Source organism: Kwoniella shandongensis, chromosome 14 (genome assembly GCF_008629635.2).
Source record: "Kwoniella shandongensis chromosome 14, complete sequence".
In the NCBI taxonomy this organism is placed as follows: domain Eukaryota; kingdom Fungi; phylum Basidiomycota; class Tremellomycetes; order Tremellales; family Cryptococcaceae; genus Kwoniella; species Kwoniella shandongensis.
In genome coordinates, this window is record NC_089300.1 from 495,080 (window position 1) to 514,093 (window position 19,014).

General features: G+C 50.1%; 6 protein-coding genes across 6 annotated transcripts; 3 read left to right on the forward strand and 3 right to left on the reverse strand.

The window, feature by feature from the left end:
* Window positions 1-46: 46 nt before the first annotated feature.
* Window positions 47-4,611, reverse strand: CI109_107272 (uncharacterized protein; the record flags this gene model as incomplete). The annotated part of the gene is made up of 20 exons (XM_065967994.1): window positions 47-146; window positions 209-273; window positions 387-608; window positions 709-837; window positions 901-942; window positions 1,000-1,317; window positions 1,433-1,732; window positions 1,788-1,871; window positions 1,927-2,129; window positions 2,192-2,363; window positions 2,420-2,501; window positions 2,550-2,800; window positions 2,881-3,059; window positions 3,110-3,297; window positions 3,359-3,523; window positions 3,591-3,892; window positions 3,951-4,086; window positions 4,150-4,208; window positions 4,282-4,413; window positions 4,522-4,611. 20 exons carry the CDS (start codon window positions 4,609-4,611, stop codon window positions 47-49), a joined length of 3,219 nt encoding a protein of 1,072 aa, XP_065824066.1.
* A 357-nt stretch (window positions 4,612-4,968) lies between these two features.
* Window positions 4,969-6,529, forward strand: CI109_107273 (uncharacterized protein; the record flags this gene model as incomplete). Its single annotated transcript, XM_032003729.1, has 3 exons — window positions 4,969-5,317; window positions 5,425-5,851; window positions 5,935-6,529. 3 exons carry the CDS (start codon window positions 4,969-4,971, stop codon window positions 6,527-6,529), a joined length of 1,371 nt encoding a protein of 456 aa, XP_031862142.1.
* A 356-nt stretch (window positions 6,530-6,885) lies between these two features.
* On the reverse strand, window positions 6,886-8,884 carry CI109_107274 (inosine-5'-monophosphate dehydrogenase; the record flags this gene model as incomplete). The annotated part of the gene is made up of 7 exons (XM_032003730.1): window positions 6,886-7,009; window positions 7,068-7,472; window positions 7,528-8,146; window positions 8,203-8,252; window positions 8,304-8,459; window positions 8,518-8,586; window positions 8,652-8,884. The coding sequence occupies 7 exons, from the start codon at window positions 8,882-8,884 to the stop codon at window positions 6,886-6,888; spliced, it is 1,656 nt and encodes a 551-aa protein (XP_031862143.1).
* A 3,614-nt stretch (window positions 8,885-12,498) lies between these two features.
* On the forward strand, window positions 12,499-13,913 carry CI109_107275 (uncharacterized protein; the record flags this gene model as incomplete). The annotated part of the gene is made up of 2 exons (XM_032003731.1): window positions 12,499-12,616; window positions 12,676-13,913. 2 exons carry the CDS (start codon window positions 12,499-12,501, stop codon window positions 13,911-13,913), a joined length of 1,356 nt encoding a protein of 451 aa, XP_031862144.1.
* A 1,598-nt stretch (window positions 13,914-15,511) lies between these two features.
* CI109_107276 (uncharacterized protein) lies at window positions 15,512-16,783 on the reverse strand (the record flags this gene model as incomplete). Its single annotated transcript, XM_032003733.1, has 4 exons — window positions 15,512-16,187; window positions 16,250-16,486; window positions 16,552-16,600; window positions 16,657-16,783. The coding sequence occupies 4 exons, from the start codon at window positions 16,781-16,783 to the stop codon at window positions 15,512-15,514; spliced, it is 1,089 nt and encodes a 362-aa protein (XP_031862146.1).
* Window positions 16,784-18,089: 1,306 nt separating this feature from the next.
* Window positions 18,090-18,854, forward strand: CI109_107277 (uncharacterized protein; the record flags this gene model as incomplete). The annotated part of the gene is made up of 2 exons (XM_032003734.1): window positions 18,090-18,157; window positions 18,215-18,854. The coding sequence occupies 2 exons, from the start codon at window positions 18,090-18,092 to the stop codon at window positions 18,852-18,854; spliced, it is 708 nt and encodes a 235-aa protein (XP_031862147.1).
* Window positions 18,855-19,014: the final 160 nt, after the last annotated feature.

Below are 19,014 nucleotides of genomic sequence, written 5' to 3' on the forward strand. Positions count from 1 at the left end.
AATGCCTCCTCCTCGAAAAAGACTACCGCGTTCGCATGTTTGGATCTCAGATCGCCGTCGCATTCCCATACGTCGTCCCGTCCAATCCTCTCGCGACCAACGCAAACTCATGCAACGCTTCTCTCATCTTTCGTGTCGTTCGTGATCTGCGGCATATTAACTATTCAGCCCTGTATGTGATGGTGATTTGCGAACTCCACAAACTCACCGTAAGATATGCTCCTTGAGCTTTTTCTTCGCGTCTATCGTTGCTCTTGGGTCTGGGAAGCCATCCTATATGTAGAGGCAGGTCAGCCCTCGAGCTCACTCAGCATGCCATCTTTCCTTGACTACGGCTGTATTCCCCTCTAACTGCACCCATGACGACCTTTTGCCCCCACACTCACCTGCATCAAAACTCCTTGCAACCACGACGCCATCAAGCTCGGACTTATCCTTGCAATCAGTCCTGCCAACAACTCTGCCATATTAGGAATGACAGATCTCGGTCCTTCTGATCCTGCAGAGAGGATGAGAGCACGTAAGATTAAAGGACCGAAGTGTGCGAAGAGGGGATCGGCAATTGGTTCGACAGGGGAGGGATATCGGGTGTTCGCTAGGACCGCAACCTATTCCAGGACGGTGTAACATTAGCTTTTGGTCGGTACCACGATAATCACCGAAGAAGTTGTCGAAACCTGGCGGGCGGAGTAGGAAGTATATACGCACGAAAAACTCTGAAGCAGATTTAAGCGAGAATCGTTCTTGCGTTACGAGACCCATGAGCCCCAGCGACATGTACGCCTCGACCACCGGTGTCGGTAATCTCAGCAAGACGCCAGGGAAGCGCGAGGCGAGCTAAAGGTCACGCAACATTCGGTCAGCAGGTGTTCGACTTGGTTACTTGGGCAGCGGACATACCGCTGAGCAAAACTTGAACCACCCTTCCGCAACATCCGGATTCTGCCCTATACATCAGCGAACCATCATTTCGGGAGTGCCGAAGTTGAGAAAGCTTACGTTGCTCATACCATCGCCTGAAAGGAAATTGCCCGCTACTACTACTAATCTTGACGCAACATCCGCCACAATATTCCACCTTTCCAGGTCTTCCCTCTCCGCAATCTGCTGTTCCTCAGGAGTCTTGTCCTTCTTCTTTGTTAGAGGAGAAGGAGGGGAGTTGATGCGTAATGTGAGGGTCGAAGCTAAGGACATCCATAGTGCGGATGGGGCTCGCTCGCATGCTAGACATACTAGGGTGAGAAGCGGCAGCGGTGATAACGAGATGAGGGTTTCGGAGGATGAGAGCGTTGCATGTTTCAGCAGTGAAGATATGGCCTGAAGTAAAGGTCAGTATGTGGCACGGTTATTTGCATGTATTCGATGATCCTATCCAATAAGACGACATCGAAGCAGACCAAGCGAGGTGGGGGTAGTCCGAAAAGCCACTCACATCGGCAATCTCTGCATCTCCGTTCCACACCTGCACCACTCCTGATACAGCTCCCTCGACCCTGGTTCTAAGCAAGATCATCCTCTGGTCCTCCCTAGCAATCTTCACTCTCTCCTCCTTCTCTTTATCGTCTTCCTCGTCAGCCGTGTCGAACATATCATCATCAGACGGTGCAAGACCTTTGAAACATGCCGTGAGTGCTGCAGCGGATTGGATCAATACCGGCTGAGCATTGACAGGATCTTGTTGGACTGCGGAAACGGCTTGATTTATACGATCGATGATGGGATTCAATATGCCCTAGAGCTAGCGTCGGCTACACTTGTTCCAGAAAACAGGAGGAATTATAGCTCACCTCGACTGGGCCGATCGCATCGCCTGGCTGTAGAGCCTGGATGACGCTGGTGATAGCCTGGATGACTTTACTCTGCTCCTCCGCCTACTCATAGAGTCAGCAGCGATACCTTACGGTACTGATCAGATATCCAGCTCACTCCTAAGTCACCGATCTTCCCATGGAGTTCTGAGAAAGCCCCGATGTGTTCCACCAGCTTTTTTCTGCACATATCGCATAACGCTTTGAGAGCGTCGGCGGCAGAACGAGAGATGGTGGTGGATGACGTGAGTGAGGGTACAAGATATGATAAGACGGGTAACAAATGTGCGGGGTGGAATTTGAACCATTCTTCGTATGCCTCTGATCTCGCACCCGAATCAGTAGAATGCTCTTGCGATCGCTCTCCGTTGTGAGATACGTACGAATCAAGCAAACCACTGTGAGACGTAATCTCTCCTCTCCTTTCCCTCGCGGCGGTCTTTGCGACAGCAGACCTAAGACCTGCTCGCCGAACAGCACAGGGAGACTCTTCTCTTCTCCGAGCGGTACTGCTTCGGAAGAATATCGAATGCAATGTAACGTCGCCTCAATGTCCTGATTGACAAAACTATCAGTTGACTGCTCATCAGCATATGTTGCAATTAACTTACCTGCCAGGGCGCTCCTGCTTGGATTTGCTGGGCCGCTGTCTGGGTAAGAGATTCCAGCATCTCGTCTCGAAGGATGTAGTATCTATAACAGTATTAGCCAAGCTCACATCTGTCTTGGCTGCTGACTCACGCTCCGACGATGACTTCCCCTGCGTCTCTCCTCCAAGTGTCGAAGGCCTCTCTATCTTCCTTATCCAGACCTCCCAATGACCCTCCTTCATCCCCATCGCCAGGCCATCGTACTTTCCGTCTTGTGACTTGCACCAGTTCTCGGAAGAATTGCTTGGCCACCGCCCAATCTGGAGAATTCTCGTGAGGCGCTTGGAAGAGGTCGGAATCCATTATAGCTTCTTGTAACAGCGGGTAGATAGCGAGAGTGAGCTGCAAAGTGGAGCATCATGTTAACATGAGTATTCCGCTTGGCTTTTCCATAGGTGTGTGGTTGATTGGATGGCACTTACCTCGCTGACGTTCTCTTCAACGCTGCCTATTCCTTGCCATCCCGTCAATCGTAGAATGACACCCAGAAACGCTTGCACATCATTCTGCTTGATTCTCGCCACAAGCCATTCCGATGAATGCTCCACCAACGCTGTGAGCAGCTTTGCAAACCCGATAATCTCCTCGGATGGTTCTGTCTCTGAAAATAAGCCCGAGTGCTATGCAGAATTGCGCTTTGCAGAAGCTCACCACCGTCCGCCGAGCCGATTAATGATTGCCCTGCTGGCCCTATCACCCACGCCAGTAGTGGTTCTGTGAGGACCTTCGTTCCTTTGCCAAACTTGAACAAGCTTTCAGAGAGGACTTCGACGAGTGCCGATGAAGCCGCAGGGAGAGGAAGGAGGTTATACAAAGCGGGAAGCAAGGCGTTGAGTTCGCTGATGATTGAAGGATGAACTCAGCAGTAAAACACAACTTCGAAGTAAAGGAGGCACCTACTCTGGTCCTAATCCATAGTCAATCCATGACTCTGCGCACTTGCACGCCGCTTCCGCCTCTTTCAGTCTCTCCTGCTGCCCTGTCGATGCGTCTCCGTTCATCGCATCTGTTATCGTACTGACGACTACGGACAAATCGCTTTCAATATGTCTCCGTAGTGCGTTTCTGGGAATATGAAGTATCGAGTGAGCTATATTCCATTTCAATGGTGTGATTCACAAACTAGCCTCACCTTTTCTGTTCCGACAATCCTGCTCTACCAATTTCTTCAACGCAGATCGCACACCATTCCAAAGCTAACAATCTCGTCTTGTGTCTGATCCTCCCTTCTGCTTCTCCGCCATCACTCCCAAATGCAGCGAGAGAATGACTCGGACCTGGGACAGAGAACCCGCCGGGGGTATTGTAGCCCGATGAAGGGAGAGAGGGAGGGAGAGCCGTGGCTGATGCGGCAGAAGAATAGATTGTTTGGAGAACCGTCAATAACGGATGAAGGAAGTATGGAAAAGGGAGACGGAGTAAAAGTGAAGCGAGCTGTTTGATGTTGACACAAAGTCAGCCTTTGACGCACATGAGATGCGAGGAGACATACCGAGCCAAAGAGCTTTCGGACAACAACAGCATTGGCGGATTGATATGACTGTTGATTAGCAGGACTGATTGCAGTTCCCAACGTATTCATCAGAAGAGGCAGGAGCGACGGTCTAAGCTCCTCAGGTAGCGACTCCCTTAAGAAAATAGACGCTATCAGCTGAAGCTGCTCAGTGTAAGTACAGGCTAGGTCAGCTCACCAATCTCGAGATATCTTGACTTGGGCGGTATGTGCGCCGAAGAATCGGACGTTTGGATCCTATGTAAAGTATTAGGCTCAGCAAAACGTCCCCGGTAGCTCCTCTGAGGATGAAGAAGAGGTTGCTACCCACATCATGTCCAGCCAGACCGGCGATCAAACCCCAAGCTTCCGTCCTTCCTTGTATCTGCTGTAATTCCTGCTGTAGATGCTTTGCAAGACCAGGATTGGACGATGTGGAAGGGTCAAAGAGGTGGAGGATAGTCTGAAAAACACATATAGTCAGCTTAACTATTCTCATCTAGCTGAGTGCGGCTTGAATCGTCGAACACAAAGGCTCGTGAAGCAAAGAACAATGGCAGGGGATACTGACTTGAGCTACTTGTTGGATATCTGAAGGAGGGAGGACGGGGAATGACAAGTTGGTCGGAGGAACGAGATCTTCGTCTTCTAAGTTGTCCATATTGCTCAGTCTGACTTGCGTTCAGCGAAAGGTGAGCTTTTTGGTATTGTGGAAGTCGAGTAGATGAACGAAATGTCAAAGGAGAGTCGCTTTGTCGGAAACTTGGTCAGAACAACAAAGGTTGTGCCGAAAGTCGTGATGTCACCATTTTTGCGTTCGACCGAGGCGGAGAGATGACCTGCACTCTTGCCAGCTGTCACATGGGATAGCTTTCAACGTTGTGTTAGATCATCCGTTCGAGTACAGGTTTACCTTCAGTGCTCTGACGATCATGTCCCGACATCCAAATTGGAGATAGCATCATCGTACCAATAAACCGCGGCCACCTCTCAATTATCTAGGTCGACCCGCCTCACCATGTCATCCTCCTTTTGGTCCTCCTCTCATTGTGCCTACTGGCTCGTGACCCGCCCATATCTCGCCCAATCCCGATCTATCGATCTTCGCTATACTACCCCTCAAAAGCTATACTGCCTCTATATATTCTTCGCCCAACTCATCCAGAAACTCGGTAAACGATTATTACTTCGTCAGATACCAATTGCGACAGCATGTGTGTTTTTCAAGCGGTTCTATCTGAAGAATAGTATTTGCGAGACGAATCCGTACCTCGTTATAGCGGCTTGTCTCTTTGTTGCTGCGAAAGTGGAAGAGACTCCAGTACATATAAAGAGTGTAGTCAGCGAGGCGAAGGTGGTTTTTGCAGGTGAGTCTGCTGTGCTTCATCGAGAACAATTCCTCAAATCCCGCTATCAATCTGGTCTTGGACTTGGCTGATGGATGTTGCTTTCCTTCCTCCTTCGGTGGTCATAGAACACGGTATCAAAATGTTCCCTGCTGAACCTAACAAAGTCGGCGAGATGGAATTCTACCTTCTTGAAGATCTCGACTTCCACCTCGTCGTCTTCCATCCTTACAGAGCATTACTCCATATTACAGGCCGAGAGCCTGCCGATGCTGGACGATTTCGTCAGACTCGTCTAGAGGAGGATATAGAGATCAAGCGGAAAGAAGCGGAAGCGAAGAAGACGAGAGACGAAGAAGTACGCAAAGCCGGAGCGGGCAGAACACCTATACCTCCTGGTCAAGGGGCCGCATCTGGCGCTGCAGCTGTGGTAGGAGCCGGGATGGACGAAAAGGAGGAAGGGGAAAGTGAAGAAGCCAGAATACGAAGATTGATGGGGAGGGGTACGGGTGAAGGGATGATGGAGATTGATGAGGGGGTGCTGCAGATATCCTGGTATGCTTGCCGTCACTCGACTTGCCGACTTCGCTATCTCCTTGGATATCGCTGACACTTTGTCACTCCTGTTCCACGTACAGGTTCTTATTGAATGACACATACCGAACCGATGTTCACCTCCTCTATCCACCATACATCATCGCGCTTTCCGCCATCTACATCGCATTCTGTCTCACATCCATGAACAATTCCTCCTCCTCAACTCGAACACGAACCTCTTCATCCCAGATCCATAATCTCTCCACCTCGATGGCCATCAACGATTCGCTCGACCTACCTCCTCCACCTTCTTCCACCGCCGAGTTTCTTGCAAGTTTCCAAGTCTCGTTACCTACGTTATTTGCGTGTGTGCAAGAGATCGTTAGCTTGTATCCAGTTTGGGAAGGGTTCGAACCTACTTCCATGAGACAAAACGGTGCCATGGGCGCTGGTGCCGCTGCTGGGCAAAGAGGAGCATCTCAATCATCCGGTTCAACGACAACGACAACGACAAAAAAAGAGAAATTTGGACCTGAAGAAGCAGAAGCTTTGGTAAGAAGAATGATAGAAGGTCGGATGGTGGACATTGGACATCCCGACAATGCAGGTAAGAGCGAGCGGTCAGCCAGCTCGGCAGGGAGCGGAAGTGGAAACGGGTCGACATCCGGAGTGGGGAAGAAGAGAGGAAGAGCTTGAGCTTTCTGTATTGTAGACCTTTGCCGTCGTTGTTTGTCATTGGGGTTCACTCGTTCGCTGGTCCTCGAAACATTTGTAGCATTACCATACATTGCATGAATACGTGTCCTACTAACAAAACGAAGATGTCTCTCAGTCCACCAATGCGTGACCAGATCATCCGCAATGCAGATACACGCATGCAACAATTCTGCAGCTGAAGCACAAGCCTAAAGGCATGCGTACATCATACACCTAGTCCCAGATGACATATTGACTAAATACGAATGTCTGTCTGTCTGGTTATTCATCTATTTGTCCACCCGTACATCCTTCTCATATCCCGTCGACCACACAACTCTCTTTTCTTCGCACGCTTAAGCAAACAACCTCTTAGTGTAAGAGTTGAGCCCGTGGACGCCACCCTCGACTTGCGCAGAGGCGGTTCGAAGCTCGAACCTAACGGTACCAGCCCGAGAAGCGGCTTGGAGGTCGACAACACTACGAGTGACACACAAAATCAGCGAATGCTTTCGTTTCGTTGTGCGATGTGACTCACGACTTGACACCAGCATCCTGGAGGGAGTGTTGCAAACCCGTGTACAAGTAAGGGACGAACTTGTTGATGCTACCCTTATCGGCGACATCACCAGAGACACCTTGAGCGACCTTGACCGCGTCTGCCTCGGAGAAGTATCGAGCAGTAGCGGCGTTGTCGGATCCTCCGAGGATGGCACCCTTGGCAGAGGCGGAACCACGTTGAGTGTGCTCCATGGCCTCGATGGAACCCATTCCTCGGTAGACCTTGACTCGCTTTCCTTCGTGGTAGAAGTACTCTCCAGGTGATTCGGTGGTTCCGGCAAGAAGACCACCCATCATGACGGCGCTAGCACCAAGAGCGAGAGCCTTGGCAATGTGACCGATGTTTCCAATACCACCGTCAGCGACGGTAGGAATACCGAATCTATGGGAAATTATGTAAGCGAGGAACCAAGATGAATTTCGGGACAGCGACTTACCGGCTGGCGAATTCGGAAACGGCGTAGACGGCAGTACCTTGGGGTCGACCGACAGCCATGACCTCCTGAGTGATACAGATAGACCCGCTACCCATACCAATTCTCAAACCGTCCGCACCGGCAACGATGAGCTGAGCGGCTTGCTCTCGAGTGACGACGTTACCGGCAATGACATCAAGTTTGGGGTAAGTCTCCTTGATCCACTTGATGAATTCAATCTGGAAGATGGAGTTACCCTGACTGGAGTCGAGGACGACGACATCCAAACCTGCCTCAACGAGATGCTTGAGTCTGTCCTTGTCTCCTGGTCGAGTACCGATGGCGGCACCACAGTAGAGTTGCTTGGACTCGGGAACCTTGCTGGCGAGGGGGTAGTTCTGGTTCTTTAGCAAATCGGATCGAGCGACGAGAGAGACGAGGTTGCCCGAAGCGTCGACGATGGGGAGTTTACCCTTTTTAGAGTCACGAAGGAGGTTGTTGGCCTCTTCGAGGGTGATACCGGCTTGACCGGTGATAACTTCAGTGGTCATGACGGATTTGATAGGGGTCTGGGGGTCCTGGAACTGGACGTCTCGGCCGGTGATGATACCGAGGAGTTTGCCGTTGATCTTGCCGGTCTCTGCGAGTTTGTCAGCGGGTCCGCTAGCGTGCCACGTTTGAAGGACCTGAACTCACCAGTGATGGGAACACCGCAGAAGCCGAATTGAGCCTTGATCTCCAAGACACTGCACAAACGCTCAGCACAGTTTTCAAATTGCGCATCAAGGTCCACTCACTCGCCAACGGTGCTGTTGGGGCCCAAGCACAAGGGGTCGGTGATGAAACCGTTCTCGTACTTCTTAACTCGCCTGACCATGGCAGCTTGGTCCTCGGGGGAACAGTTGTGGTGGATAATACCGAGACCACCGTGAAGAGCGAGAGCGATAGCCATTCTGCGCAGTTGAGATACTGTCAGCTGATTATGTGTGGATATTCAAAAGCGAAACTGACCGGTCCTCAGTGACGGTGTCCATAGGAGAGGAGAGGAAGGGGGTGTTGAGGACGATGTTCTTAGTGACCCTATATTGCGATATTAATTAGCCACGACTCTGGTTTCTGTTGGATTAAGTGCCCAGCTGACTCACTTGGACTGGAGGGAGACGACCGAAGCGGGGAAGTTGATGTGACCGGGCAACATCAAGAAGTCGTTGTAGGTCAAACCACCGTTCTGCCTGGAGTCCATCAACTCCTGGACGGAAAGACCATCACCCCGAGGGTACTCTTCGAGGAAGGAAAGAGCGTCGGCGGCATTGAGGTATTTGTCGCCCCGCGCAGGAGCGTTGGAGGAGGAAGCGTGTCCGTTGACGATGGGAGACATTTTGATAGAATAAGTTATGTTATCTGTGGCAAAAGACAGGTGGGGGAAGTTTATCGGGTGATCAGTCGAAGGGTGTCGCTCCCGGTTTATTTTATGTAAGCTTGATGAGAGCTATTGATTGATGGGTGGGAGTATGAACTCCAAATGTATGCAATTGGAAGAAGAGATAAGAGTAAGATGAGCGAGCGACGCTGTGAGAGTGAGTGGGTCAGCGACGGACAGGAAGGAGCGAGAGAGGGAGGGAGGGAGGGACGCGCCAAAACAAAATTGAAGTTGGAAAATTGGAGTGAGTGACGTGGCAGAACAATGGCAGTAACCTTATCAACCTAGGTGGAAAATCTTACATAAGGATTCGCTCAAAATAGAACGAAGACATATAGTTTATTCAGCTACCCCATATAAAATAAAGTTATTCCAGCCACCCCCTTTACATTCTGAAAGCGGGATCGAAAAAGTGGCAGGTACACCCGGTTGGCAGATGGCTGAGGTACGAACGGACGGTTGAGGGATAAAAACGCCTCGGCACCGGCTTGCTGTTGAACCTTGGGCCTGAACAATTAAGCTTGAACATGCCTTCCCGCAACAACTATGATGATAGTGGTGTTCGTGGAGCTTCCCGTACATGGGGCGTGTACGTGCCTCGTAGAAGCCAATGACGCTTTCGTCGGCGATACGAATGATCGTCAGAGCAAGATTGTACGTCCGAAGTAGATTGTTGGTGCTAGCCATCTTGTCAAACTGTTCCCGCTTGTAATCGTGAATGGCGGGATCAATTGAAGAAAAGATGCATATGGGTTGACGAGATTCTTGTGCCGCCGCGTCAAGAATCGACTCCCGCTGGTTGCGGGATGTTCTTCGATGTAAGTTGTCTGGGGTGGAGCCAACTCCGTATTGGTCGGTAAAGCATCGGAACGAAACGCTGGATACTGTCATGAGCATCTATCGGTTATTCCGACTGTAATCAGAGACATCGGCATCGACATCGACGAGCGAAAGCTGGATTTGGGCCTGAACTCGGTCTTCTTAGCTCCGGTGTTCGACAACAACAGGACTAAATGACGGGATCTGGTGATCGAGATTCATGTAAATTCCAAGCGAGACATCGGAAGTGCCACACTCCGGTGAGTCACAATATGTGTCTCTCGGTCTGATCGATTGCGATGGACACGCTTTATTGCTTCGGATCATTGTGAGACACTTATATGGGGCAGAGTCGTAATATGATACCAGTTCGTACCCAAGAGGAGGGTGCGGATGTGGGATGGATGACGGTATTTTCACCTGGAATGCACAGGGTAGTAATATGCTTCTTCACCTTTCGAAAATACCGGTCTTGCGAGGTACGATTTACGGAAGACTGCTTGCACATCGATGATGCTGTGGTGTCAACAATGAGCATGACCTCCGCACAAGTCGGAGGGGCAGTATAGCACTGGGCCCCATAATAAGCGATTTGGGTGGAATCAGAGCAGCGGGATCTCAGTCCAATCCACAATGCAGCTAGGGTATGGCACACCGAGTCAAGGAGGTGAAGCGAGCAGGTCTCCGATCTACCATAGTGCGCAGTGAAGGTCTGGCTCAAGCTTCTCCACAAATCGGAGACCGCCAGGGAGAGAACTTCACCGCAAGGATTATTTGCATACTGGCAGACATCCAAGCATGCATCTCTTTATGAGAATGCCAAGCCAAGCCTTTACGTTCTCTTCCTCGTAAATGTCCGTATGCTTCATAGCAGTCCTTTACTCAACGACGCAAGTGGCATGGAAGGCACATCTGTACCTATCCCGAACTACACTGCAAGCCAAAGATCTTCTGATCCAGGACTGTGGTCTGGCCATCCGGGATTGTGACGTACGATCTCGACCTGAGCCTGACCTGTTTGATCGCCTCAGGTTTCTGTCTGTCATTTTGATGCTTAATTCCAGTGAGCTCAATCGTATGTACGTACGTCTCGTTTGACCGGTGACTCGGAGCAGAGGAAAATGCACAAGTTGTGTGGGATTGACGGCATTTGACCTTCCCCGTCCAGCGTCAGTGGCACCACCAGACAAATTGCTGTGGCTCTCAAAGAGAAATCAATCTGTTTCATACAGACAGCTCGGGTTTACGTCTTTACGTTACCAAATTGGGATCGGATAGCACGCGTATGATCAGGATACTAGTTTTTCCCGATCTAGGAAAGATCGTGTGTTCTGTGCTTTGGTTGCTAGACAAAGTGAGTAACCACTCTTGTCGCTTCGTACTCTATTGATCTACAAGACTAATTACGCTAAATTCGTAGTGTGGTCGGAGAATCTGTACATACTAACCCATTGTATAGCGCTCCACCCGAGCATGCAATGAAAAAGAGAGACATTTGGGATTCGAAGCACGAACCTTGTCGGAGATGTCAGAGCAAGCCAGCACACTGCACACTGAATCTTCCGTGGAATATAGGGTCCCGGGACGGAACGGACCGGAACCGGGAATTTTCCTGCTTTCCCTACGGCGAGGGCGTGGAGGCTGCCAGAGGTCGCGGAGAATATAAAGTTAAAGCTCGAGACCGGGATTACGTTAACATTTGGCTGCAAACTTAAAAAGCCCACAGTGAAAGAATGAATGAATATGAATTGATTGATTGATCGACAAATGGCAGTAAGAACTAAGAATTCTCCGAAAGTCGGAAAATGGCGGGATCTCTGCGTCATTGGCTTTGTTAGGGGTTTAGTGGCTATCAGTGACATAATTTCCCGATCCGGTCGACCGGCTGGTAACAAGAACGCCATCTTGTCTCACATCATCTATCATCTATTGTATACTACCAACCTCTCCTCATACAGTTTTACTCGATGCAGACAAGATAACGCCTCTTTAAGCTTTGTTATTCGTTTCGAGATCAATCCATCTCCCATCGATTCCGATTCAGGAACACACGAGGAGCCAAAGCTTGGCTTTAATCGAGTCCCCGTGGTCGATGCTGCTGTTGCTGCTGCTGTTGTACGAGAGAACAAGGCGTCATGTAACAATACAGTAGAATGGCTCGTGGAAATCCTGCATTGTGCAGAGACAAGCCCCGATCGTATTTTTTGTGACACCCGACTAGGGCAAGTCTTCCTGGACCCGTTGATACTAAAACAGAAGCTTGTCGATAGGCTTTGAAGCCATCTTCTCTCCACCACCACCACCTATTCTACTTTACTTTTTCCATGGCTGAAGTTTTGGACATATAGTTTTACCTGTTTCGCCAATCTCCATCGCATTCTTTCCCTCTTCGGCTTCTTTCACCCCTCTAGCTCCCTTCGCCCTTAGACACAAACTTTCCGATCTACTGGTAAACGAGAGTCGGACTCACCTCACTCTGGAGCAGTATCAGATCAATTAAACTATACATATATATCGACCCTCATCGATTCCCATCCATTCCCACATCTCATATCTCATTCCCGTACTTCACATCGTTCCTTTCCCTTTTACCACCCAACACATTATCCCAACCCGTGCGACCAACTCATACAAAGTCGTCACATCCCACGTTCTTTACAGACATCACTAGTACCAACCGACGAGTCATATAACAACCAACCCACATCTTCCCTTACTACCAATCCCATCTATCTACACATATCATATTCAAGATGTCCACCACTCAACGACTTCGTGACCCCGTCCACCCTGCTTCCCTCTGTCGATTGTCGACCCACAACCCCACTCTTGTTCACTCCCTCAAGAACCGAGTGCGACCCGAGTTCTTCAGTGAGTCTAGTCGTATCTACCATATTCATCGCACCAGGCTAACCTGCTTGTCTCTACAGCTCACATCGCTGAGAAGACTTCATCGGTCATCAAGATCGCTCCTGCTGAGGATGTTGACTCTTTCATGCTCTCCCCTCCTGCTACTCCTACCAAGGAGCAGCAATACCTCGACCTCAACGGCAAGCCCGTCGAATGGTGGCAGGTTCCTAAGTCGGATGAGGAGGACATGGCTGAGCTTCCCGAACTCTCCGAGTTCATCAGAGGACTTGTCGTACAAAGCAACGTTCAGATGCCCACTCTCTCCGTCACCCTCGCCTACCTCGAGCGACTCAAGGAGAAGCTTCCCACCGTCGCTACCGGCATGAAGTGCACTCGACACCGAGTCTTCTTGGCTGTCCTCATCTGTGCCGCCAAGTACCTCAACGACTCTTCCCCCAAGAACATGCACTGGCAAAAGTACGGTCGATTCTTCTCCCTCGCCGAGGTCAACCTCATGGAGAAGCAACTCCTCTACCTCCTCGACTACAACCTCCGAGTTGAGGAGCCCGAGCTCATTGACCACCTCCGAGCGTTCTGGAACCCCACTCCTGTCGTTCCCGCTCTCATGGCCAAGCCCGTCTCAATGCCCATTGTCGACTCTCCTCCTCTCACACCCACCAACCTCCGAGTCAGTGTCAACATCGCCGGTCCCAGCAAGTCTACCTATGCTCCTCCCACACCTTCATCGGAGGGCAAGGTCAGTCTCCAAGCTCAACAAGCGGCTGCCATCTCATCATGGTCCGCTCGAACTGCTGCCGCCTTGGTCCGAAGCAGAACAACCGACGTCTTCGAGTCATCGCCTGTATCTAGACGATCATCCTCATCCACCGGTATCAGCAGCGCTGCCTCCACCATCACCCCTTCACCAGCTGCTTACAGTCTCGGACAATTGTACCTCGAAGCTCCTACACCAGGACTTGCCCGAAGGGACTCTTGCGATTCTCAAGCATCTCTCTCATCGGCTTCTTCCACACCTGGAGAAGCTTGGGGTGCCAACTACGGTTCGACATGCGGTACACTCGTTCACTCTACCTCGAACGGTCAATTGGCTGTGACAAAGCCCGGATTACCTCGAAAGGCTTCGTACACCGCCAAGCCTGGATCTGGCAACATTCTCATCGTCGACACTTCCGCAGCTGTCTCACCAGCTGGTAACAACGGCTCATCAACATCGTCCCCTTCACCCACACGTGATCTCTTCAAGAAGATTAGAAATCCTACTTCTTTGAGATCAATCAGGCGACATGTTCAACTCTAAATCTCTTCTCGACTATTTCTTTGGGATCTTTTCGAGTGGTAGTGGTAGCGGCATCCATCTTTTTGGTATTGGTATTGGTAGAATCCATATAATCTCTTTTTCCTAAACACGTTGTACTATTATCGTTTAGCTATTGTCATCATACCTTTGCATCTTAACATAGCTTATCCTTGGTTTTTTTAAACTCGTTGCTTGTCTGTTTGTCTGTAGGAATGAGAAGAAACAATGACGCTAGTCGTCAATTGTATGTTGCATGAATCAAAAACATCATCATTCGCATCACAAATCACATCAGTACAATTCAGCTGCACTTGCAACGGCGATCATTAGTTGAGCGAAGAGGAAGATCCTTCATCAGAACGTAAGCAATTGGGTAACTTATACATGCATAGAAACCAGGGCTTGAAATACCTGCAGGCACAATCAGGACCATCGAGGTACCCCGATGAGTCGTCGTAAAGTGATACGAGGACGCATAGTGATAGTGAAGCACAGGACGATACGTTTGTTGACCCATTTCGCTCGCTCAGCCAGAGAGACACCGCGATTCGTCGTCGATACATTCTGCATAATGTCGTCTTATCAGCATTATCACCAACAGACATGACGTCAAATATCTCTCTCATATTTACAAAGGATGATTCGGAAAGCTGAGACGTGACTTCCTCTGATCCTCGCTCACTGCTGTTCAGCACCTTTACGAACTTCCTCCAAAGATCGTGAGAGCTTCTCTCTCAACTTGGTGATAACGGGTTCTTCATCCTTGTCAGGTTTGGGCTATACAGATCAATGGAGTCAGATCGAGCACATTCTGCATCACGAACAGTCAATACGATAGGGTGGAGATTGAGCGATGAAGGCGGAGAGATGGAGAGGTGGCGAGAGGGAAGAGGGGAGGAGTTGCCACGCAAGAAGCTTAAGGTGACATACGATCTGATCGAGGAGATATCTGCGGAATTGCCCAAACGATGATCAGCAACAGCACTCGTACCTGCACCCACGTTCCCCTTGTCTTGGACTACCATCCACTCACTCAATCTCGTCAATGGTCTAATCAGCAAAGCCATCAGTCAGCTGTATTCATCTCGACTCTGAGAAGTGTCCGTCGCAGATCTAGCTTACAAGGACAACGGGCATGCTATGCCAGATAAATGGAACCACTGGTCAGTCATCTTCACCTTCCAACTCTCGCCTGGTTCACATGCTTATGTAGCCAAGTGATCTGATTCAGGTGACATACGTACCGGTTCATGTTGGTCAAGTCTTGGTCAACGCGATCGTTCAAGAGAGGATACAGCTCATGAACTTGATAGAGAGCGCGGATGAACAGGCATTTGTAGCGCCCATAGAGCGCAGACAGCAGAAGTGGAGGTGCATTGATATAGTCAACGGGATCAAACCGCAGCGAGCGGTAACCGAATTATGGACGAGTTTCGACTTGAATTGCATTGCTACATTTTGGGTCTCTGATCTGTGATGTATGAATACAGATTATACTGAACTAAATATGATTATATGATTGTCCATGATCCTCTCGCCGGAGCAAAGTCCGTTTGCGAGTAACTACGCCCTTTTTCCTAACTGTCGACATACCCCGCTTAGTTGGCCTGGTAAAGACCCCAGGCGACAATAACGTCGTTCAAGAGCGACAAGTTGTAAGGGGTGACATACGGGTTCTCGCTAGTAAGAGCGACGAACATTGTGCCGTTAACGATACCGTCACCAGTACCGTTGAAGACCTCGCCACCGGGTTGCAAAGTGGTAGCGCTGAAGTTGTTGGAAGAGGAGACATTGAGCTCGGTGTAGGTGGTGTTGAGCTGAGAGATCCAAGCAGCATACTTGGGGACGATGTCGGTGACGTTGCCGCCGACAGTGGTGTTGTAAGTACCGTTGTAGCTGGTGGTCTTTCCGGGAGCCTCCCAAGAGAACTCGACGGTTCGACCGGGAGCGGTCAACGAAGTTCTGTTGTGAGTGATGTTGGCGAGGTAACCGTCAACGAGGAGGTTGGCGTCGTTGACGACGGTAAGAGCGGGGAAGATCTGCCAGTCGATCTTGGGGTTCTCAGCAGGACAAGTGACGATGTACTGGCTGAGCAAAGACCAGGACATGGACTGAGAGATACCGGTCTCAAAGAAGACGGGCATGGGGTGAGCGCCGGAGAACTGTCGGAAAATCATCTGTTGTCGAGCCTCGGTAGAGATGGACTGGAGCAAAAGCTGAGCACTGGGTCGAGAGTCGAGGTGAGGGAGGAAACCGTATACACCGGACTCGCCCCTAATGAAAGACGAACAGTCAGTTTCAAACGAATGTAAATGGCCAAGAGAAAGCGAACGCACCATCTGGTCAATCGCTGACAGAAGTTGACAAAGTCTCGGACAGTGTCAAAGTCGTACTTGTAGGTACACTGCTTGGCGGGAGTTCGACCGTTGGAAGAAAGGATGTTGGTCAAGAGCTCGGCGTGACCGACCTCCTGGTTGGCCATGAACTCGATGAGCGAGATGTCATCGGGTCCGAGACCGGCAGCAGCGAACTCCTCCTTAGAAAATCGGGAGACACCGTAGTGGAAAAGGTCACTGTAGGAGTAGAGAGGCTATCAGTTTTTGCTCAACGGTCATCGGACGATCGAGAAACCACTTACAGTTCGATCCACTCCTGGTTCAAACCCAAGTTGAGCGACTGGAAGTCGACTGCAGAAGAGTATTGTCAGCAAAGACCAAGTGGCGATGGGAGGTGGGTAACTCACAATCAGACATGGTGTGGTAGACAGGGGCCGTGTCATTGGGTCGCACACCGACACCACCGACGGGGACGGGAGCAGGGGCGGCGGTAGCAAGAGCTGCCAAAGTAAGAGCGGTAGCGAAATACTTCATTCTGTAAATGCTTGATTACTTTTCGGGATGGAAGAGAATGGAAAGAAAGGTTATGTGAGGAGAAAGAAAGGCTCTTATACGGTTTTCACACCCAGTACTCTTTGCATGGGACAAGGGATAGGTAAGCAGTCAGTAAGTTACATTACGCACAAAACCCCCTCGACTTCCTTCATCGAAAAAGGTACAGTAACAATACGAGTGGTACTACCACGACATCGACAATGTCCAAAAGTATGTCGCTAGATCGGACAAGAAGGGCGATTCCAGCAAGTTTACACTAATACCACCTCCACCTTGGAGATGCGTCATCGTGTAAATATACTACTCCGAGTAGTAGACTAACCAGTTCTAATTGTAGCTTGCATGTTGCGAGAGAGAGGTTCGGTTCGTCGGCCTGACAAACCCCTCCCGTGTATGGCGGACCTTGAGCGCAGAAAAACCGCCCCTTGACCGCTCTCGTAAACTTGCAGAGGGAAAGAAGAGACAGGAGTGGTAAGATGGGATGAGGTCATCTAGCGAGCAGAGAGTACGAAGAAACAGTCATGTTCTCGCAGCTAGGCCGGACGAGATCAAAGACCGTTCGAGATTACCCTGCAGTCCCCGTCCAGAATGCTCGTACCTGCGATCTGGGGAAGAAAGACACAAGCCCCCACCCATGCGTGAGGCAGAAGGATATTGTAGTACGTTCGTTCGATGTGGGGTTGACCCGTGATAGATCGATAACATATGTGATAGACTTGATGACGTAGGGTCGACGACCATCGAAGGGTCTTTCTATTCCTAGACCGCAAGAAGAGGATTCGCTGGAATCGGAATTGGACCCGATCGAGAACCATGTGGAGGTGACAGTACCGGGAATCAGCTGAATGAATGCTTACGTAATCGTACGCATCCTCGCATTCGGCCGATTCAGCTATGTGGCACTCTGTCCAACGGTCGCAAGCTTGTCAAGCGTGTACTTGCATCTATCAGATGGAGAGGCATCTTTGCACGTACGATGAAGTGATCAGCTCTCAAGAAGAAGAGAGGACGTAGTATCAAGAATCAGCCTGAAACATGTGGTGGTTGATGGACTGTGCATCAGCACGAACAGTACATTGACCTAATTTGATCGCCCTGCTTTGCGCACTGACCATCGCGTTGCGAGGAATGGAAAGTTGACTCATCAGTCCGACTTGACGATGTACAGAGTACACTGCTTCCTCCTTTCCTCTGATGATCAGGAATCTTTCTGATCATTCTGATCACACTCTTCATTATTTAACTTGACATCCTCTCTCGCTAAAACCGTCTACTGACATCCACAATGCCATCCACCAAGTCAACTCGGGTCAAACCAACCTCCAAAGACGAACAGGAAAATGAGATGACCGAGTGAGTTCCTTCCCTTTTCTTTATCGCGCTCACACGCCCACGACTGATCCTTGGTAGGATACCCGGTCTTGCGTGTCGATGTTGTACCAACGCCAACAAACCCTGTCTGATCCCATGTCCATTCACCATCGCCCCGATCTTCGGCTTCAAGCTCCCGGCTTGTATCCGATGTGTTATCCACGGACACGATTGCTCGAATCTCGAAAACGTCCCCACAGATCATCGATGGTGGTACGACAACGATTCGAAGAAATGGTGGCATCGCGGTCAGACTCGGGAGATGAAGAAAGAGGAAGATGAACTGTGTAAAGCTGGACACAGAGCGATACGTCATCATCACCACCACGAGGACGAGGAAGATGATGATGAAGAGGACGATCTGCATGATCATGCCTTGGAGGAAAGTAAATGGGAACCACACTTCCATACTCTCCAATTCGCGCTCAAACGACGCGACTTGCTTGGAGAGATTCACGAGTCTGAATGGTCGAAGGAAGAAAGAAGATGGAAGAAGTGTCCCTACAAGATGGAAGACTCGGATGACGAGGACCATGGTGATGGAAAGGGGGGAGATGTAGGGAAGAGTAAGAAGAAGAGGAAGAATAAGAAGAAGAAGAGCAAGAAGGGGAAGATGGGAAAGGATCAAATGGATGGCGAGCCGGAGAATATGGAGAACGGCCCTGTTAGGAAGGAGTAGAGAGGTACTGAAACACACCGTACATCATCAACAACCTGTACTATACATGAATGCATTTGTTTATAGTAGCCCGTATTGCACTCTGCATCGTCGTTCGTACTGAAGACTAATTGGAAGCTACAGCCCTGTTTCGCGAAGGAAGGAAACGCTGTTGACGCGT